At 41.7% G+C, this 23,075-nt stretch overlaps 1 protein-coding gene across 5 annotated transcripts in view; it reads left to right on the plus strand.

Annotated features, from left to right (window-relative positions):
* ARAP2 (ArfGAP with RhoGAP domain, ankyrin repeat and PH domain 2) overlaps positions 1–23,075 on the plus strand; it is a 619,943-nt gene that overhangs the window by 545,969 nt on the left and 50,899 nt on the right. For all 5 annotated transcript variants that reach the window (XM_029589653.1, XM_029589667.1, XM_029589686.1 and 2 more), the window contains exons 27-28: positions 2,293–2,415; positions 9,832–9,971. In XM_029589653.1, coding sequence (XP_029445513.1) covers positions 2,293–2,415; positions 9,832–9,971 — 263 coding nt within the window. The remainder of the gene's footprint in view (positions 1–2,292; positions 2,416–9,831; positions 9,972–23,075) is intronic.

Here is a 23,075-nt window from a genome sequence, read left to right on the forward strand (position 1 = left end):
ACTCCTTCACTTATTGCCGATTGGTCCCTTTACTGTCACATGTCAGTGAAAAGACCAATCACCTTTCAGAAGGGTGTCCTGAAAGGGGATTGGTCCTTTCAATGACAAATGTCAGTGAAAAGGACCAATGGGCAATAAGTGAAGGAGTGAATAAATTAATATTAAGTGTCCATCACTTTAATATTAAGTGCCTTAATATACTCTTTCTGGTGCCAGTAGTCAGATTCCGAGAATGGATGCTGAATTTATCAGTGTCCATTTTCCTAACCCCTGTCAGTGCTTTTTTTAAACTTTTTTTTAATTATTATTTTTTTAAAGAGTTATTTCTCCTACTTAATATCCCTATGCAAAAAAAAAAAAAAAAAGTGCGTCTAAGACGCACATTTTAGGGATCAGAAATTTACACCTGGCTGGAGCAGGCATTAATTGCTGAGCGCTACAAAAACTAGTACAGAAAAGCAGAAAAAAACTGCTTTTCTGTACTGCCTCCTACTTAATATCCCAAGGGGCAGTACAGAAAAGCAGTTTTTTTCTGCTTTTCTGTACTAGTTTTTGTAGCGCTCAGCAATTAACGCCTGCTCCAGCAAGGCGTTAATTTCTGATCGCTAAAATGTGCGTCTTAGACGCACATTTTTTTTTTTTTTTGCATAGGGAGTGAATAGCTAATAGCCTCATTCACATGCATTTGAATATGATGAGTGCTATTAGTTTCACTCTGCGTTGGATGTGCGTTGTAGAGGCGCTAATCCCCTTATTGCATCGGCCCCCCCAGGGTGCTGTGCTATCCAGTGACTGCCTTGCTTAGTGTTATTATTATATATTAGAGATGTGAATTGGAACCAGAATCGGTTCGGATTTCAGTTCTGATTCACATCTCTATTATATATTACATTTGATATACTGCATGTAAAAATAAATTATCCATGTATGAAGGGTGGAGCTGAGGAGTGGATCCTCAGTGCTCCGTTTTTACTATCAGTAATAAAATCTGATTGTGCGAGTACAATACTCACAAATCACAAAGATATTGCAGACCTTAAGAATAAGCTTCTACTTTGATTGTGGATTTGGATTTGTAACCCCCTGATGACAATGGCCTAGGAAGTGGCATATTAGTATAATCATTTTTACGAAGTTAATAATAGCTACCGTGTAGTTAAATAACATATTATGTAACTGTGCATACTTTCTCATTTAAATCAGAGAAAAAAGATTATAAAAACAAAGCAAGATGAAAATCAAAATGATGGATTTGCACGACATGCATTTTGCATTGATGTCTTAAAATGCAATTCACAATCCAATGAGTTCTGAGTCATGCATCAAAAGATATCAGTTATGTATGTGTGATGCAATAGGACTACTCATACAGCTCAGTTTGTCTTCACTGCATCTTGAAAAGGATAATTCTTTTGCAGTCATTTTATGATAGTTGAAATATGTCAACAGCTGAATTAAAAAACAAATCATGCTAAATCACTCTATTTTACATGTATTTGATATTAATATTTAATATTAGCTTTCTACCTGTTAATCTGTTTACTTTACTGCATCTTAGATCTTGAGAGAGCTGTGCTATCTCCAGCACTCTGCAGGTCACTCCATTTACCTTATGGGAATCACAAATTATACACCAGAGGAACTGTGCAAGTGCTTTTTAGTTTGATAGACAGCCATTGCTATGATTTTTAAATGAAAATTTACAGAAGGATTACACTGTTTGAGCACTGCCATTTTCTCTGCTTTTCCATCAAGCAACGATTTGCATTTGTTTGATGAAACCCTATAAATTTGTGAACAAAATGTTTTCAACAATTTAGACATTATGAGTGACTGCAATATGTCCCTTTCATCACTTTAGCTTTGTTAACAACTTAGAACTTTATTGTTCAGTGTCCAAAGAAAAACTAATTCCAAGACATGGAATCAACTGCTGAGTTAAAAAAAAAAAAAATACATTCTGTGTTACTTCCTTTCCCCTTTAATGTTAGCAGAAGTTGAATGCTCTTTTTAAAAGTGGCAAATTATAGCAGACCTTTGGAGCTGTAGGAGAGAAATTGCAGCAGACCTACAGGCCTGCGAAACAGTACCATGTCATTACTATAGCCGAACGGTACATGAAAGGACATTTCAATTGCACAGTTGTAACCATTTCCACTTTCTTCACAAAAAAAAAAGACAGAAATGTCACTTAAGACAGATTTGCAGCTTTTCTTTTAATATATTTCATAGTATAGTTTCCATGTAGCATGCTTATCTATTTTGTTTGCCTTTTGTTGTTTTTTTTTTAAGAGCGTCCTCTACACAACAAGGAAAAAGTATTGGAACAAGTCCTGCAGTGGAGTTCATTAGCTGAACCCGGTTCTGCCTTTCTCCTTGTGAAAAGATTAGCAGACGCAATCAAACAGCAATTTGGTAGGTTATGTGAGAAGGTATGTAGAATGTTTGACTCGGATTGATTCACATCCTGGAAGTGCTTTATTTTAACTATGACAGAAAGGTGCTATTTCTGCTCATATTTAAAAACAGCAATTAAAAAAAAACAATCATTGAATACAATTCCTTGACAAACTCCAGGATTTTCTCTAAAGAATTTACTAGCAGTTATTGTTCTTCCAGACGAGATTTTATTATTGTATTTATTCAAAGAACCACAATTTGCTTATTTGATTATTTGGCCTGTGTGTATAAATAGGGAGAGTAATTTTCCAAGGCACTTCTGTGGGTAAAAGTAATGGCTCTTCATCAAATTCTGCATGCACATTGTGAGGATAAATTTATATCAGCCCATGGAGGGCTGTTGTCTGCATGAGAAAGTACACACACACACACACACACACACACACACACACACACACACACAAGCCTGCTTTGGAAATTAGAAGGAACTCAAGGAACTCTTCATGGCATGCACACAAAAGTTTACTCCTGCTTGGGGACCCAAAGGGTGTCCCTGCCCCACAACCAGCCCATAAAAGCCTCTTTCAAGGACCAAGACATGTATGCATAAAATCGCTTTGGCGTGTACTTTTATGAGCACAAACCCCCCAGGGTAATTTTCAAAAAAACCCAGTTATGTGCATAAACCGTTTCTGACATGCATTGATGCTGTTGAATATTTCTTCTCTGTTTGTAATTTTACATGCAAAGGTGAAAGGTATTCCAGGGGAGGGAGTCTGGGAGGAGCTGGGACTTGTACTGATATTTCTTTTTTATTTTAAAATGCATGTGCTTGCATTTTCTTGGCAAAACTATGCATGCAAAATAGCAGGTGTTAGTGTGTGTGTGTGTGTGTGTGTGTGTGATTTTAACCGGGATAACTTTCAAAGCAAACTTGCAAGAATAAGCTCGTTTTGAAAATTTCTGTAGCCTGTTATAAACTGAACATCCCCCCCCCCTGTAATTTTAAGAAGTTTTTGGCTTATGAGGGCAATATTCACAGATACTTTCTGGATAATGGGAATTTATGTGATTAAATTGGCCTGGCCGAAAATGTCCCTGCTTTTCCAAGTGAAAAGTACTCACAGGTTTCTACAGCACTGGTACTGATAGCCAGATGTTCCTGGGGTGGAGAGAAAGTGGGGTAGGGATGTGTTACTCCTAAATTGGATTTCCAAATATGTGTGTGTTTTCCAGCAAATGTTTGGTTCACATGAAAAGAAGACGCAAACTCCTCTGGTTTTTTGTGGTACCTGTTTGCAATTAAGAACATAAGAAATTGCCATGCTGGGTCAGACCAATGGTCCATCAAGCCCAGCATCCTGTTTCCAACAGAGGCCAAATCAAGCCACAAGAACCTGGCAATTACCCAAACACTAAGAAGATGCTACTGATGCAATTAATAGCAGTGGTTATTCCCTAAGTAAACTTGATTAATAGCCGTTAATGGACTTCTCCAAGAACTTATCCAAATCTTTTTTGAACACAGCTACACTAACTGCACTAACCACATCCTCTGGCAACAAATTCCAGAGCTTTATTGTGCGTTGAGTGAAAAAGAATTTTCTCCAATTAGTCTTAAATGTGCTACTTGCTAACTTCATGGACTGCCCCCTAGTCCTTCTATTATTCGAAAGTGTAAATAACCGATTCACATCTACTCGTTCAAGAACTCTCATGATCTTAAAGACCTCTATCATATCCCCCCTCAGCCGTCTCTTCTCCAAGCTGAAAAGCCCTAACCTCTTCAGCCTTTCCCTTATCATTTTGATTGCCCTTCTCTGTATCTTCTCCATCGTAACTATATCTTTTTTGAGATGCGGGGACCAGAATTGTACACAGAATTCAAGGTGCGGTCTCACCATGGAGCGATATAGAGGCATTATGACATTTTCCGTTTTATTAACCATTCCCTTCCTAATAATTCCTAACATTCTGTTTGCTTTTTTGACTGCTGCAGCACTTTGAGCCGACAATTTTAAAGTATTATCCACTATGATGCCTAGATCTTTTTCCTGGGTGGTAGCTCCTAATATAGAACCTAACATCGTTACATACCCACAGACTTTGCATCTACACTGGCTGTCTGAAAACTGCCCACAGGAAGCACACATTTCAAAGCATTTTACATGGGTAAACAACTGTTTACCCATGTAAAAACTCCTATTGAGAATCCCCCCCCCCCCCAGCACCCTTTCCCCATTGGTAAACATACCTGACCTAATTACAGCTCAGGTATTTTTAGCATCTGGTAGAAAGGGTGGATTTGGGGTAGAGGGAGGTCAGGGAATGGAAAGTGCATGATGGTGGTGGCGGGGGACTTTCATTTTGAAAGTCTTTCATGTACATTATAAGTGCAAATACATGCAGGTACATCGTATACGCTCTCCTTGACATCAGAATTTTCAAAAGGGAAATGCTGCATGGGGTTTCTCTTTGAGAATAAGCTTGTTGTACTCCCTTGCTCCCTGCCCTTCCTACTCACCCTCTGCATCATTGAATTGCACACCTTCTTCCTTCCCATAACTATTCTGCCCTTCCTTTCATTGTTGCTCCAAGACTTGCCAAAAGTCCCTGGTGGTCCAGCGGGGGTCTGGATCGATCTCCTGCACTCAGGCCGTCGGCTGCCAGTATTCAAAATGGCGCCGATAGCCTTTGCCCTTACTATGTCACATGCTCCTACCATGTGACAGGGGCCGACCAATGGCACCGGTAGCCCCTGTGACATAGTAAGGGCAAAGGCTATCGGCGCCATTTTGAATACTGGCAGCTGACGGCCTGAGTGCAGGAGATCACTCCAGGACCCCCACTGGATCACCAGGGACTTTTGGCAAGTCTTGGGGAGGTCAGGAGGGTGGGGGTTTATTTGTTAATGATACATTGTATTTGTGGGGGTTCGCCATACGTTTCGCAATCCCCACGAATACAACAAATATGTCATGTACGTTGCGGATTACCAATGTGTTGCAAATGAATGCACACCCCTAGTAAATACTCCTAGTGATGTGGCAGACCCTCCAGGGCTGGCTACTAGATGCCACTCTCCCTTTCTTAGGACACACTTTGTAAGGAGCCATCCACACCCCTCAGTCCCTCCCACGTGGAGAGTCTGGATTGGAAGCCTGAAAATGATTTAGCCCAGCCATTTAAGACACAGTGGGTTCAGTTTGAGGAAGCAGTCAAGGAGCAAGATGTACTTTTTTTCACACTCTAGTAGGGCGTCCCAGCTTCATCCAAAGGAGTTTATTTTAGAAGTGATACCTCCCAGTGCACTCCCAGTGCAAAGTCCTTCTTATAATTTATAGAAAGATAGATTTTAAGCCTGATACTCTTTAGGGGCAAAAGGGCTCTGACCAGGGGGCCAAAGACTTTAAATACTAAAGGCCCGATTTTTAAAAGGACTGCGTGTGTAAATAATGGGGATTTCCCCCATATGGCAGGGCCTTGCACGTGCTGCGCACATTTTAGAACTATCCCGGCCATGCGTGTAACCTCCGTTACGCGCAGAAGTGCCAGGCCCTGCAAAAAGGGCAGGCTGCAGGGTGTGGTCTGGGCGGGGAGGGGCGGGGTGGGGTGGGAGCGGGCCGGGAATGCACCATTAGTCGCTGTCCCAGGGGAGCGAACGCCAGCAGCCAGAGGAGCAGTAAGTAACAAAACAAAAAAAATCATATGTAGCTAGGAAGGGGTTAGGGGTCAGGGAGCAGAGGGCAAAGGGTAGAAAGGTTAGGTAGGGTATAGGGAACTGGGGAAGCACTACTCGCGTCGCTACGCATTGCCTTTTAAAATTGTCCCCGTGCGTGCGGACAGTTCCATGTACATGCAGGAAACATATTTTATAACATATGCGCGCTGATGCGCGCGCATATGTTATAAATCAATGCATCCATGTGTGCGTGCCGGGAACCGCGCACACATGGGTGCACGCGCGGCTTTGAAAATCTGGCCTTAAGTGGGCAAGCACTAGTAATTGATCCTGCCACGAGAGACCATGCAGGCAGACACAATATCCAGTTTAAGCTTTAAGGTATTTTTTGGACTTAGGAAGAGTGGGGAAGATTTTGGATTCCCCTTCACCACTGGAATTGCAGAGCAAAAATCTTGCCTGTTCCCACTAACTTTTCCCCAAGAAAAGTTACCTAGATAGATCAGAAAATAAGGATGAAAGAATCATTAAAGAAGGAAGAATAAGAGCAGGAGACCTAATTTGGATCTCTACCATCAAAGGACCAGTTTGAGCTGGGTGTCTGAGAAGAAGATGAACAAAGGTAGGATTTTTTGGTAAAGTTGGGGACACTTCTACTAGGATTCCTGCACAGCCGTTGGGAGAGTTTGGAAAAAGGACACCTACCTACCTACTTCGAATAATACCTGTAGAATTTGTCAGATGTAAATTCACACTAGTGGATAATGGACTTTAATGTATGAGTATCAATCAGTAAACTTTTATTTAACACCTAGACAGCAGGTCAGGGCATTCCTGTCTGAATTATTACGGCCTCTCACCTTTAGGGAAGCACTAAATGACTACACACAAACTAGCAATCTTTTCTCATCGTCTGGGCCATAAGCGAGAGCGTCCCCCCATAAAAAGAGAACCCTGCCCTCCCAGGGATTAAGATTCAGAATGGTTAGCCAGAGCAGTCCCTACAGCTTAGGTACTTTTACCAGCTGATAAAAAGGGGTGGTGAATAGAATGAGGTCATGGAAAGAAAAGTGCAGGAATGGGGAGCTTTTATATTGAAAGCCTTGCTTGTACTTTCCACAGGATAGAGTTAATCCAATATTAAATGAATTTCATTGGCTTCCTTTAAGCTCCTGATTTTATTTTATTTTATATTTTTAATGGTAGCCCTTAAGGCTTTGAATAAGTGAGGACCAACATATTTTGTTATTTCCCATCTAAAACCATGAGTTCAGATCAGGAGATCTGGTTGTCAGAAATAAAACTGGTCAAGTCTAGGATCTGAACATTTTCTTGTGCTCAACTCATTTATGGCATATCCTCTTTAGGGGAGATATAATCTGAAGGTCATACGCCCAGCTCATGCCAAAATCAGGAGGTATGTGCACAAGTCGCACATTCTTCAACCCTGCTATTAATCAATTTGACTTAGAGAATGGCCACTGCTATTACTGGCATCGGTAGCATGGAATCTACTTAGTGTTTGGGTGCTTGCCAGGTACGTGTAGCCTGGATTGGCCACTGCCGGAAACAGGATGCTGGGCTTGATGGACCCTTGGTCTCACCCAGTATGGCAATTTCTAATGTTCTTATGTTCTTATGTGCATGTCCCTGGCTGCACATACAAGTGCACCCAATTTTAAGTGGACACGTGCCTGTACGCGTAAACGCCACTTCTACCAATCCATTTCCATTCCCTGTTTTACCAGATTGTTCCCAGTTTGCCCAGTTAAAAGGTAGGTTCTTTCCCCCCCTCCCTGGTTTAATAGGCTATTCACCCCCCAGTTACCCCAAACTCTTTAAACCCTTCTGAAATTGCTCATTATTTTTTTGGGGGGGCTTACATGCCATCCAGAGTAGAAGTAATGTTACTTGGCAGGGGACCTTGGTCTGCACCAGATCATGTAATTTGCAGACAATGAGCAAATATGCTTAGCTTGCTTCCTGACCATTTATAAATATATTAAAAAGCACCAGTCCTAGTACAGATCTCTGAGACTCCCCACTCTTTACCCTTCTACACTGAAAAAAATGACCATTTAGTCCTACACTCTGTTTCCTATCTTATAACCAATTTGCAATCCACAATAGTACATTGCCTCCTATCCCATGACTTTTAAATTTTCCTAGGATTCTCTCATGGGGCACTTTGTCAAATGCCTTCTTGAAATCCAAATACACTATATCCACTGACTCATCATCATCCACATGTTTATTAACCCCTTCAAAAAATGTAGCAGATTGGTGAAATAAAATTTCCCTTCTGTAAATCCATGCTGACTTTGTTCCATTAAGCCATGTCTTTCTATATGTTCTGTGATTTTGTTCTTTAGAATAGTTTCCATGATTTTTCCTTGTATTAAAGTCAGACTCACCAAACTCTTCTTACCCCAGATTTTGTATCGTTCTTGTGCTTAGAGATGTGCTTCAGGTAAATATTTCATGTTGGGCTTTGTTTCGGGGCCCCCCCCACGGGAATTTTGTTTTTCCCGCGGTTCTGGGTTTTTGTTTTCGGGGGCCCTGATTTTCGGGTTAGTGCGCACTAACTCAAAAATGAATTTTTTTCCGAAATTTCAGAAAAAATTCAATTGTTTTTCGGTTCTCCCGAACCATTCCGAATTAGGCAATATCATTGACATTGCCTAATTCAGGAAAAATGATTGCACATCCCTAATATATATATATACTCATTGGGGCGGATTTTCAGAGCCCTGCTCGCGTAAATCCGCCCAAAACCGGGCGGATTTACGCGAGCAGGGCCCTGCGCGCCGGGAAGCCTATTTTACATAGGCCTCCCGGCGCGCGCAGAGCCCCGGGACTCGCGTAAGTCCCGGGGTTCTCCGAGGGGGGGCGTGTCGGGGGCGTGTCGGGGGGCGGGCCCGGTCGTCGCGGCGTTTCGGGGGCGTGTCGGCAGCGTTTTGGGGGTGGGTACGGGGGCGTGGCTACGGCCCGGGGGCGTGGCCGCACCCTCCGTACCCGCCCCCAGGTCACGGCCCGGCGCGCAGGAGGCCTGCTGGCGCGCGGGGATTTACGCCTCCCGGAGGGAGGCGTAAATCCCCCGACAAAGGTAAGGGGGGGGGGTTTAGACAGGGCCGGGCGGGTGGGTTAGGTAGGGGAAGGGAGGGGAAGGTGAGGGGAGGGCAAAGGAAAGTTCCCTCCGAGGCCGCTCCGATTTCGGAGCGGCCTTGGAGGGAACGGGGGTAGGCTGCGCGGCTCGGCGCGCGCCGGCTATACGAAATCGATAGCCTTGCGCGCGCCGATCCAGGATTTTATCGGATACGCGCGGCTCCGCGCGTATCTACTAAAATCCAGCGTACTTTTGTTTGCGCCTGGAGCGCAAACAAAAGTAGGCTATTTGCGCTCGTTTTAAAATCCGCCCCATTGTATTTCCCTTTTTATGTATTCCTTACTACTAAGAAAAGATAGAAATCAAATGCATACACTATATATATATATATACATAGATACATACACTCACAGTCCTCTACAGTAAGTTATTCCAATGTTAATATCTGTAATATTGTGCTAATCTTCATGTCAGAAAGCTCCCCAGTTTAGTATCTCTGAGTTGTCTCAAACTGTAGATTTGGGCACTTAAGTTTATTTATCTTGCATCCTCTGATTTTTTTCATCTTCTAAGATATGATAAACCAACACAACCTTCAGGCCAGAAATGCAATAACAAATGTGAGGCTTTTTGTTCAAAACAGATCACAGTTCAACAGATGGTGGCAAAGCAGGCTATTTGAAATATAAAGAAGAACCATCTAAATTCCTGTCTGGCAGTAAATTCCAGGAGCGATATTTTGTGTTGCAAGAAAGAAAGCTGTTTCTTTTCAAAGACATGAAGGTATTCATAATTTTACCCTATTTTTGAGTATGAAATCTAGAGATCAAAACACATTACAGTATAACTCCTGGTTTATTAAGCTGTTTTCAGACTATCAGCAAGGCCAGTTCAAGAAATAGCTTCAGTTTATGAATGTATCAAAATGCTCCCAAATGGATGGGGAAAAAACATTGGGAGGGGGGGGGTAATTTTCAAAAGGATTTACACACATAAAAGTAGCTAATATTATAGCAATTTTCAAAAGCACATTTACATACTTAAAGGTGAATTTCAAATGTTGTGTGTAAAAATAGCACTTGCATGTGAAAAATAACATACATGCTAGTTTAAAAACCTCAACACAGATGCATAAATCTGGGTCCATTAGTAAAAAAGGGGCAGGTCAGGGGCATTCCTGGTTGGGGCCAGCATTTACATGGATAAGCTTCTATTTTATAAGCAATCTACGCATCTAAACGTGGCACCTAACTTGTGTACATTTACTCCTGCTCAATATCCAGGAGTACGTGAGCGTAAACATCATGAAAGTGAAAAAATGACTTGGAGGGGGGGGGGGGGGGGTCTGGGTGAAATGAGGGGTCTTCCGGAGGATGAGCCAGGAGGCTCTTCATCAGCTGCGAGTGGACCGGGCAAACTGGTAGACTAAATGGTAAAACTGGTTACTTCATTTCCACGTGCATGTTAGAATATCCCCTGACTTACATGTGTAAAAACGGGCTTACAGGGGTAAATGTGTCTAAATAATGCAAGTAAAATCTACTCACGTCTCTCTTTAAAATTTGAAGTACAAATACATGGTTATATCATTTGTGAACACCTACCCAGCTAAATTATGTCTTATCCAGCTAAGTAGCACCTTTGCTACTGCTTAGATGGGCAAATATGAACTTATCTGGCTAAAAAAACTGCACTTATCTGGCTATATTCTGACTTATCCAGCTAACTAGCAGCAGATGCTACTTAGCTGCATACATCTGAAAAGTGCTACTTGATCATCTAAGTAGCGCTTTATAGACTTAGCTGGATAAATCTAAAGAAAAGTCTGAACTTGTACGACTCATGATTTTTACATATGCACATATGTACCTGTATTTCATTGCCCTCATATTTCGTATATGCACACTTAATAAAATTGTGTGAGCCTATATGCACATGTAAATGGGCGCACGCGAGCAGTTTTGATAATTATCCTTTTAAAGAGCATTGTGCACGTAAAACCTAGTATTAATGTAATAGCATATATGTAGCAATTTTCAAGAGCACTTTAATACATATTAAGTTCATTTATGCACATGAAGCCCAGTTTTATGTGAGTAAATCCTTTTGAAAATACCTCCTTAATACTTTCCAACAAGTTAGGTAACTTCAGAGGTCCGTGCATTGCATTTCTATTTTTTACAGCTTTGCTTTTGTGAACTCATTCAAATGAGTCCTTAAAGCAACTTCTACCCATGTTTTTTATTTACAATAATTAAATGCAAATCTGTGCAAAAGGTATAACATGGAATAAAATCTCTTCTACCATGTTTGCCTAATTAGAGAGCTGTGTTTCTTTCCCTAATTTTTTTTACAAAAATTAATACTCGCCTTATAATTTAGTCCCTCCACCAGTGGGATTACATTAGTAGGAAAAGCAAGCAGCTCAGCACTGTCTCTCTTCATCTAATTTGGTTTTTTTTTGTGTATGTACTCTTTTATTGTGTATTATTTTATAGGTTACAAGGATTCTGAATCTGCTTTTCTTTCTTTTAGTAGTAGCAAAGATAGTTGCTTTTCTTGTTGCATTTCATTCAACAGTATTAATTATTACTCAATTTTGCAAAGCTTTTTAGCTATCAGTTTTGGGAAAGGCAATTTTCATAGTCTTTATGAGAATTAGCACATTTAGGGCCTCATTTTCCATCCGGATCGCACGCGATAAGGGATGTTTCACACGCGAAAAGTCCCTTCTCGCGTGCGATACCAAAATGGGGGCGGAGTCGGCCCCGGAAGAGGAGGAGTCGGGGCGTCACCGAGGCCGACTCCGTGAAGACGCTGTGGACGACGAAAAGGTAAGGCCCTTTTTGCGTCCGAGTTCGCGCCCAATAGCTACACCTTCTATGGTGGCGCTATTGGATGCGAAACCGGCAGCGATCGCACCGCGACGGTGCGGTCGCTGCTGGCTAGCGCAGGCCCGCCCCCCATTTCGGCCCCCCACCCCTCATTCCTTAAAGTATCGCAGGCCTGTGATACTTTAGAAAATGAGACCCTTAGGCACATTAAAAAAAAAGTTTTAAGAAAGTTGCTACCTCTTTGTACAGGTGAAAGTATTAACTGGGGCACCCAGGACAGGCATCACTTCTCCCCCCGCCCCCCCCCCAACCAATAGACCCTTCAAATGACAGAGATCATTATTCACTTTGGAGCAATATGGCCACAACTTTAATAACATTAACAATAGAATAACTATTTAACCTTATAACCTTATCAGGCTAACTTACAAGGGATATTCATTAACAGCTTTACTGCTGGCTGTTCCTGAATAAATCACTATGTAGCTGGATAAGCCTTATCCAGCTTATTTTAGACTTGCTCTTGAGCAGGTCTAACTTATCCTGCTAGCATAACCACATAAGCTTGAATATTGCTACTTATCCTGCAATGTTAGCCAGATAAGTAGCTCCTCCCTGGAACGCCCATATCTTATCCACCACTTATCCAGCTAACTAATTAGGCAGATAAATAACTATCCAGCTAAGTGGCAGCCAGGGAATGGGTCAGAATATATTTATTTATTTATTTACTTTAGATTTTTATATTCAGCCTTTTGGCCCTTCAAAGCAGATTATATTCAGGTACTGTAGGTATTTCCCTATCTCCAGAGGACTTACAGTCTAAGGCCTAGATTCATCAATATGCTATAAATTTCACATGAATAATGCCCACAATAAAGGAAAAGGGGCATGGCTATGATAATTTTAGAATTACTGCACCATGCGCTATTTTAGCACTTTGCATAGGTATTTTATCACGATGTACATTCAATTTATCACACCAGTGAGATTTTCACTTCGCAAGCTATGAAGTGCCCAGACAGACATTTTCTTATGATGAACTGGAGAGAGAAAGAGAGAGCCAGTTAATAACTTGAGGTGAGGTTTTGGTGGTGGTTTAGGGTTTTGGGGCCAGTTTGACATACAGAATGAGACATACGAACAGCACAGTACACCTCGGTGAAGACTTGATGTCATTTGGAGTGCGAAAAGTCTTACAAAGATGAGATTTCTACAATGCTCCCTCAACCTAGCTTGATGGTAGAGTCCATGGTGCAATAATGCCCCTCATTTTCATTAATCTCACCCAAACTCCTTCCCTTTCAAAATTTGCATTCACACCATAACACATTTTGACGAATGACACTGTAAATTTGTACCTTAAGCATTGGAGGGTAAAATTACTTGCCCAGCATTATATAGAGTAACAATGGGACTCCACACGTCATAGCCTACTGCTCCAACCACTAAGCTACTCCTCCATTCCATCAATAAATATTCTGCCATCCCCACTTAGCCAGATAAGACCCTACTTATCCAGCTAAGTACTAGTTCTGAATATTAGTCTCCAGATGATTTCAGAGGTGCTCTAGTGCATTTTCCTCAACCCTGTCTTGGGGGCCCACCAGCCAGTCGGGTTTTCAGGATATTTCTTTATTTATTTTATTTCAAAACTTTTCTATACCGTCGCTAAGTTATATACCATCACAACGGTTTACAAAATAGGCACATAGACTAAGGTAAGTAAATGTAGGTTATCGTACATTCTAACAGGTGCCAATAAAGTTTGGTTACAATTTCATAAATAAAATCATTATTATAGTATTGTTGGTCAAGTCCAGGTATATTATTGAGTTACTTTCTCTTTGAGATATTACTTCTTAAATGTAGGATTGAGTAAATTCATTCTCATCTGCATTACCCTGTACTTTCATTCTCTACCCTCCAGACTCTTTAGTGTAGGCTTTTTTAAAGAGCCATGTTTTTAAATTTTTCTTAAAGGTTTTGAGATTACTCTGTAATCTGAGTTCAGGAGGCATCGTGTTCCATAGTATGGGCCCAGCCAATGATAAAGCCCTTTCTCTCACTTGGGTTAATTTTCCTGACTTTACTGAAGGGATTGTTAGTAGTGCTTTGTTTGCTGAGCGGAGGTTTCTTTGTGGAATGTGTACTCGTAAGGCTGTGTTTAGCCAGTCTGCTTCTTTATCATATATTAGTTTGTGTATGGTACATAATAGAGATGTGAATCGTGTCCTCGATCGTCTTAACGATCGATTTCGGCTGGGAGGGGGAGGGAATCGTATTGTTGCCATTTGGGTGTGTAAAGTATCGTGAAAATCATTAAAATCATGAGCTGGCACACTAAAACACCCTAAAACCCACCCCCGATCCTTTAAATTAAATCCCCCACCCTCCCGAACCCCCCCCCCAAATGCCTTAAATTACCTGGGGGTCCAGCGGCACACTAAAACACGGCACACTAAAACCCCCTAAAACCCACCCCGACCCTGTAAATTAAATCCCCCACCCTCCCAAACCCCCCCCCCCAAATGCCTTAAATTACCTGGGGGTCCGTAGCGGCGGTCCGTAGCTTAAATTACCTCCGTAGCCTTAAATTACCTCCGTAGCGGCGGTCCGTAGTTAAATCGGGGGAAGGGGGAGAGCAGGAAACCGGCACACTAAATCGTGTAGTCTTCAGCCGGCGCCATTTTGCAAAATGGCCGCCACAAAATGGCGGCGGCCATAGACCAAAACGATTCGACGCAGGAGGTCGTTCCGGACCCCCGCTGGACTTTTGGCAAGTCTTGTGGGGGTCAGGAGGCCCCCCCAAGCTGGCCAAAAGTTCCTGGGGGTCCAGCGGGGGTCCGGGAGCGATCTCCTGCCGCAAATCGTTTTCCGTACGGAAAATGGCGCCGGCAGGAGATCGACTGCAGGAGGTCATTCAGCGGGGGTCTGGAACCCTCACTGAACGACCTCCTGCAGTCGATCTCCTGCCGGCGCCATTTTCCGTACTGGAAAACGATTCACGGCAGGAGATCGCTCCCGGACCCCCGCTGGACCCCCAGGAACTTTTGGCCAGCTTGAGGGGGCCTCCTGACCCCCACAAGACTTGCCAAAAGTCCAGCGGGGGTCCGGAATGACCTCCTGCGTCGAATCGTTTTGGTCTATGGCTGCCGCCATTTTGCGGCAGCCATTTTGCAAAATGGCGCCGGCTGAAGACTACACGATTTAGTGTGCCGGTTTCCTGCTCTCCCCCTTCCCCCGATTTAGTTACGGACCGCCGCTACGGAGGTAATTTAAGGCTACGGAGGTAATTTAAGTTACGGACCGCCGCTACGGACCCCCAGGTAATTTAAGGCATTTTGGGGGGGGGGGTTCGGGAGGGTGGGGGATTTAATTTAAAGGGTCGGGGTGGGTTTTAGGGGGTTTTAGTGTGCCGTGTTTTACTGTGCCGCTGGACCCCCAGGTAATTTAAGGCATTTGGGGGGGGGGGTTCGGGAGGGTGGGGGATTTCATTTAAAGGGTCGGGGTGGGTTTTAGGGGGTTTTAGTGTGCTGGTTTTCCTGCCCCCCCCCCTTCCCCCGATTTACGATTTTTTGACGATAAATCGGGGGAATTGGTATTGTATCGTGGCCCTAACGATTTTTGACGATTTAAAATATATCGGACAATATTTTAAATCGTCAAAAAACGATTCACATCCCTAGTACATAAGGCCTTGTATTTTATCCTGTATTCGATGGGCAACCAATGTAAGTCTGCTAGAGTTTCAGTTATATGGTCCCTCCTCTTTTTTCCCGTCAGTATTCTGTCTGCAGTATTTTGAAGTATCTGGAGTTGTTTTATCGATGTGCTTGGGAGTCCTAGTAAGAGTGCATTGCAGTAGTCAGTGCTGGAAAAGATAAGTGTTTGCAATACTGTTCTGAAGTGGGCGGGTGTGAGTAATGGTTTCAATCTTCTGAGGACCATAAGTTTTGCGCAGCCTTCTCTTACTTTTATAGATATGTGTTGCTTCAGGTTGATTTCTGTGTCCATTATTACTCCCAGATTCCTTACTTTTTCAGATAGCTCAATTTTCTGGTTATTTCTTAGGGTTATCAGTGTTTGAATGATTTCAGTATGTTTTCTCTCAAGGTGAAGAAATTCAGTTTTGTCAATGTTGATAACCAGTTCCATTTGGTTTAGTAGTTGTTTAATTATGTCTAGGTACATGTTAGCTAGACTTAATGTTTTTTCAATTGTGTCATCTATTGGTAGAATTAATTGAATGTCATCTGCGTAAATGTAATGTATTATCCCTAGGCCTGCCAGCAGATGACATAAGAGTAGCATATATATGTGAAAGAGGGTAGCACACAGCGCTGAACCCTGAGGTACTCCTGTTTCAAGTTTAAATTTTTCTGATAATGTGATTTTTATCTGGACTTGAAAGAACCTATTGTTTAGGTAGGATCTGAACCAGTTTATTGTTTTGTCACATAATCTAATTTCTTCAAGTCTTTTTAGTAGTATTTTGTGGTTTACTATCAAAGGCTGCAGATAAGTTGAGCATTATAAGGATGTAATGTTTACTGTTATCAAAACCTCTTAGTATGTTGTCTGTTAGTGAGAGAAGTAATGTCTCAGTGCTGTAGTGTTTTCGGAAGCTGTGTTGTGAAGGGTACAGTAAGTTATTATTGTCTAGGTGTTCAGCTAGCTGTTTCTGTACTGTTTTCTCTATTAATTTAGCTAATAAAGGGAGGTTTGAGACTGGGAGGTAGTTAATGAGGATTAGTGGGTCACTGTTTTTCTTTTTGATGATTGGTTTAATGATTGCCCCTTTTAGTGTATCTGGCATTAATCCTTCAGTTTGGGATAGGTTTATGATATTAGTTAGTGTTGGGGTTACTACATTGGTAATCTTTTTTATCTCAGTTGTTGGTATTGTATCGATTTTGTGTGGAGCAGGGTTTATATTTTTTATCATTGATTCAACTTCTTGTTCTGATATTTCTATAAATGAGGACCATATGTTAACATATCTTTTTTGCTTTATGATTGCTTGTTTGCTGTTTTTTGGGAGTTTGTTTCTTAGGTTTACTATTTTGTCACTAAAAAATTTAGCTAATTCATTGCATTTTGATTCAGGAAGACTTTGAGGTGAATATGCATGAGAGAAAATTTGCATGTTATGGAGGCAGTACATGCAAATTTTCTCTCATGCATATTCATTGTGGATATCCTGAAAACCCGACTGGCTGGTGGGCCTCCAGGACAGGGTTGGGGACCACTGCTCTAGTGTTCTTGATCATCATATTAAATAAGCTGTGGGGCGGATTTTAAAAGGGTTACGCGTGTATCCCCGAAAACCCGCTCCTGCGCGTGCCGAGCCTATTTTGCATAGGTCCAGTGACTCGCACAAGCCCCGGGAAGCGTGTAAGTCCCGGTGCTTGAAAAAATGGGTGGGGCATGGGCTGGGTGTGGGTGGTCGCGGGGCTTGGGCATGGCCAGAGGCCTCTCCACTACTGGTGGGCCCGGTGATTGTGCGCCCAGACCGTGCCGTGCGGCAAGGTCTGGGCGGGGAGAGGCGGGGTGGGGGGGTGGACTGGGACAGCGCCATTAGCAGGTGTCCCATGGAAGTGCGTGCTGGCCATCCCCCCTCCCAGACCTTGCCTCATGGCCTGCCTCTTTTGCAGAGCCCAGCACTTCTGTGCATATCAGGGGTTACGCGTGTGGTCAAGCCTGTTCTAAAGTGTGCATGGCATGCAGAAGGCACAGCCATTGCATAACCCCCAGTTTTTACAAGCATGGCCCTTTTAAAATCAGGCCTTTAGTCTTTGGTATTTTTGAGTTGCTGAGAATTCTAGGCCCAGGAGCTCAGTTGCTGCTGGCTTGAGGATGTGTGCCTTTCTTTTTTTGAAAGGACTGGGCGAAGGGGATAGGTAGGGTTAGTTTAGGGGACAGGGAGGAAAAGGGAGGAAGGGTAGGTAGGGCTAAAGGAAAGTTCCCTTCCAGTCCGCTCCTTGTTTGCAAATTTCCACCAGTACTAAATCTTTTAAATGTTGATACTATCAATAGAAATGTGCATACCTTTTTTTTAACAAGTTCAGCAACTAGCATGACAAGCCTGCAAAAAAAGACTGCAGGTTCATCAAATTAATATGACTTTCTAAAAAAAATCTAATGCATGCCCCTTGATGTGGCAATTCTGCATTAAAATTTGAACAGATTTGCTTGATTTGTGAGGTATGCAGGAGGCAGATTTAATATAAATCCATGTCAATCAGCAAATCTGCATAATTTCTGGGGGAAATGATAAATTGTTTCCTGTATATCTGCAGAAAAATAAAACAATATCATCACTCAAGCCAGACTGAAATTTGTCTAGTTTAAATTCAACTGAAATTTTCTGCATATCTCTAGCTATCAACATTAATATTATTATATTTTTTAATGTTAAGAAAAGTAAAAGTAAATTTGCAGGGTCAGAAGGTTACAGATTTTTCATCAACTATGAAATAATTGCCTTATTACATATAGCAAATATGAAAATGCAAAAAAAAAAAAAAGACTAATATTAAATATTTTTTTCAAGGGTGAGATAAATGCTTTCTATAATTGATTTAAATTGTGTGTTCCAAGTATAGATCTATACAGTATAAAACAATGTTTCTATAACTATCTGAAAACAATTTTTGTACATCTAAAATTACATAAATTTAAAGAAAAAGTCATGTGTGTGTATGTGTGTGTTTGTATATACTTAAGACAGTTTAGTCAATGTAGCAAACTTATTTATGTTATCCTTGAAAGCAATCAAAGCATTTATGAGAATATCACAAGTCTTAGAAAAGGTTATGTAGTAACTTATGTAAGGTAATAATGAGAAGAAAAATTAGATTATTTTATCCATTTTTTTGTATATATGTCTTAATTAGAATGGCTTTTGGATATCAAAGATAACAGTTAATTATTGAATGCTAAAAGTCTAAATTTGCAGGTACATGAGCATAAATTAGTGCACTGAAGCCTTAATTAGCACCTTGGCAAGAGCTTAAGACAGGCTTAGTGTAAATCATCTTGACCTTTGCTTCCCAGTAGCTATACAAATCAATTTTCACCAGATAGGGTCTTTGTGTGGTTTTTGCTCCTAAATGCCAGTAGAGGAATCTATAAAAAGAACTGTAAAATATGAGAAAATTCAGAAACATAACTCAAACATTCACACCCTCCCTTCTCAGCTCACCCTCCACAAATATAAGAACTCAACAATATTTTAGTTAAACTGAAAATCTGTACAGCTGCCTTTTGATAGATGTACAAAAATGTTAGTTATATAGTCCAAATCAAATATTTACAGCATAGAGTAGCTATGGAGAAGATATAAATTATACATGGAGAATATAATCTATTAATTTTAATTAGGCATAATATATGAATACTCTTTAGTAGCACATTATGCATGAGGAAATATACTGTAGGATACATTTTCATTTTTAATGGGAAATGGTAATTAAAACATCAGTTGAAGCTTTAATTTCTCCTAAAGGGCCAAGGTTCCCATGAATCATATTCATTCTTTAAAACGCTATGTCAAGTATTTGAAATCAGTAAATTTCTGTTACACATACATATTAACAAGCACATTTCTTAGCTTAAGAGCAGAATGTCTAACTTGTACCATAATAGAATTAGAGCTATTCCTCCAGTTTGAAAACCTTGCAGATTTATTACCATCATCATCACCCACCTGTCTAGTATGAAAAGAGAAGGAGTGAAATGCTAACAGAAATTAAGAAGATTAACACATTAGGCAACACAATAATGGGAGATTTCAATTACCCAATATTGATTGGGTAAATGTCTCATCAGGACATGCCAGAGAGGTAAAGATTCTAGATGAAACAAAGGATTACTTCATGGAGCAGCTATTCCTGGAAATGACAGGGGGAGGGGGAGACTTCTCTGAATCTAATCTTTACGGTGACGCAGGATCTGGTACAAGAGGTGAGTAGCATTTAACTTTAAAAAGGGAGACTAGGATACAATATCTTAGAAAATAACCTAAAAGGAGCAATTGCAAAGGTTAAACGTTTGCATGCACCTTGGACACAGTTTAAAAACACCATCTTGGAAACCCTATCTAGATGTATTCCATACATTAAAAAAGGTAGAATGAAGACCAAATAGCTACCAACATGGTTAAGTGGTGAGGTAAATAGCTTATTAAAGCCAAAAGGACATCTTTCAAAAACTGGATGGTGAAGGAAGACAAGACCATAGCAGAAATGCAAAGAGGATAGCTATCAAACAACTGCCCACAGGGGCATATATGTGTGCATGAGGCTGTGCATTGATGTATTTTATTACATATGCATATGAAATATATGCATTTTATAAGATACACATATCTCTATCTTGCAAGCTATATGCATGTATGTGGACTTACATGCGAATGCATACAGTGCATGGAAACCACATATATCAATGGATTGAATATGTTTTATCCACCTATTTTAAAAATATGCGTATATATTTTAAGTGTGAAAATAAATTAGGACTTAACCCACGTAAGTCCTGCTTTACTTGCGTAAGTTAGTGTATTTAATAACATGCGTGCATTGATGAAATTACCAGTTTTATCAATTAGTCCACGAGTTTGCCCAATCCTTCTCCAGGTCATTGAGATCCTCAATGTGCAAGGATAAACCCTAATATTCACTACTATACATGTAACAAAATGGATTCTCTGACATCACAAAATGGGCACTTGGCCTGTATCTCATAGCAGATAGATACAGGGTTGATGAACTTTTCTGACATAAGACAGTCATGTACTGCTGCCTATCTGATGTACCAGGACATACTGTTTGTATAAGCCTCTTGGAAGAAAGAGGTCTTTTCTATGCAAACACAGAGAAGATCCAAGACAATGCAAGCCCTGCATGTGTGTGGAAAACAGATCACCAAAATTACTGGTAACTAAGCCCTCCAATCCATAGAGGAGGCCTTAGCGAACCTAGGTCAGCTCCTTGGCCAGCTGCCTGTTATGCTGCTCATAGATGATTCTCTAGGGTAAGATATCGGAAGTGAGGAAGAAGAACCAATCAGACCTCTATTTGTTTACCTTCTGAATAATGTATATCCTGGCTCTTAAAAACAGGCAATATAAGCTTAAATGTTTTCTAAGAAATGACCATTACTTTTTAGAGTAAATAACTTTATCTGCCTCTTTATATGGTCTTGCTTTTGCTACTAAAGATTATGGGGTAGATTTTAATAAAATACTCCCGCGCGTCATTTTGTTCGCTCACCAGGCGTGAACAAGAGTACGCCGGATTTTAATAGATACACACGTAGCCGCGCATATCCTTTAAAATCTGGGGTCGGCGCGTGCAAGGCTGTGCAAAATCGGCAGCCTGCGCACGCCAAGCCGCGCAGCCTGCCTCCGTTCCCTCCGAGGCCGCTCCAAAATTGGAGCGGCCTCAGAGGGAACTTTCCTTCCACCCCTCTCATACCTTCCCCTACCTAACCCACCCCCCAGCCCTATCTAAACACCCCTACCTTTGTTTGAAGACTTACGCCTGCCTTGGGCAGGCTTAGCTTGCGCACGCCAGCTGCGCGATTCCCCGACCCGGGAGCAATTTTGGAGGCCTCGGCCACACCCCCGAAATGCCCCCGGGCCGGAACCATGCCCATGGCCCCGCCTCCGGATGACGCACTGCTGCAACACGCCCCTGACATGCCCCCCAGGAAAGCCCCGGGTCTTACGCTCGTCCGGGGGCTTGTGCGTGCTGCCAAGCCTATTCAACATAGGCTCGGTGCGCGCAGGGGGAACTTGGGGCAGGTTTTCGAGGGGTATGCGCGTATTTTACACACCCCTGGACCGCCCACATGCCCCCGAACACGCCCCAATCCTAAACCATGCCCCCTGGCCACGCCCCTGACTGCCCCTTTTTGCAAGCCCCGGGACTTGCGCGCACAAGGAGGATTTAAAAGGGTTACATGCGTAACCCTTTTAAAATCCAGCCCATATATTTTGGACTTCAATAAAATAGGGAATACACGAGTAGAGACTTCTTAAGCATATATATACTAATTTTTACCTGCTTAATGTTTTGTAAATTCAACTTTAAATTAATTATTTGCTTTGGTCTTTACTCAGGGAGGGTGTTGAGGAGATGCCTATATTGGAAACATTCTTTGAGTGTGAAAATTAGAGGAATTAAATCAAATCCTAGTGAACCTGGAAGATGTAATAGAAAAAAACTGACAAACTAAAAAGTAAAAAAATCACTGGGACCGAATGATAAACACCCCAGCATTCTGAAATAATTCAAAACTGAAATTGCAGCCTTATTACTAATAATCTCTAATTCAGTTATGGTACCTGAGGATTGGAGGGTGATCAACAGAATGCCCACTTTTTAAAAGGGCTCTGGGGAGATCTAAGAAATCACAGATGGCTAAACCTGACATTGGTTCTAGGCAAAACAGTAGAAGCAATTCTGAAGAACTGAATTATTGACGAACTGGACAGTCACAAACTAATGGGGAACCAACCAACATGGATTTAAGAAAGCAAAATCTTGCCTTACAAATCTGTTAGATTTTTTTGAAAAGTTTAGCATACGTGTTGTGAGTCCATTAATATAGTGTATCTGGATTTTCAGAAGGCTTTTCACAAAGTATCTCATGAGAATCTCATCAAAAGATTAAAAAGTCATGGGATAGAAGATAATATCCTGTTGTGGATTGGTAAATGGCTAAAGCAGTGGTAGTTGCTCCCAGCACTCGATGGTTATGAACAATTGGGTTGGGGGCAGTGTCCATACAATGAAGACAGTTTTATCAATTAGACAACCACCGCACATACATTACTTCTGCTTCCAAGGAGCGGTAAGTAATAAAATACAAAACAGAGGCAAGGTAGGTTAGGTTTAGGGGGTGGGAAGGAGAGGGGAAGGGGAAGGAAGTTTAGGCAGGGGATTAGGGAAGTTCCCTCCCAGTCCGCTCCTTAATTGGAGAGAATTGGGAGGGAACGCGGGAATCCCAATTGCGTTGCTATGCGGACTTTGCAAAAATGCACCCC

The sequence above is a fragment of the Rhinatrema bivittatum genome, chromosome 1 (genome assembly GCF_901001135.1).
Source record: "Rhinatrema bivittatum chromosome 1, aRhiBiv1.1, whole genome shotgun sequence".
In the NCBI taxonomy this organism is placed as follows: domain Eukaryota; kingdom Metazoa; phylum Chordata; class Amphibia; order Gymnophiona; family Rhinatrematidae; genus Rhinatrema; species Rhinatrema bivittatum.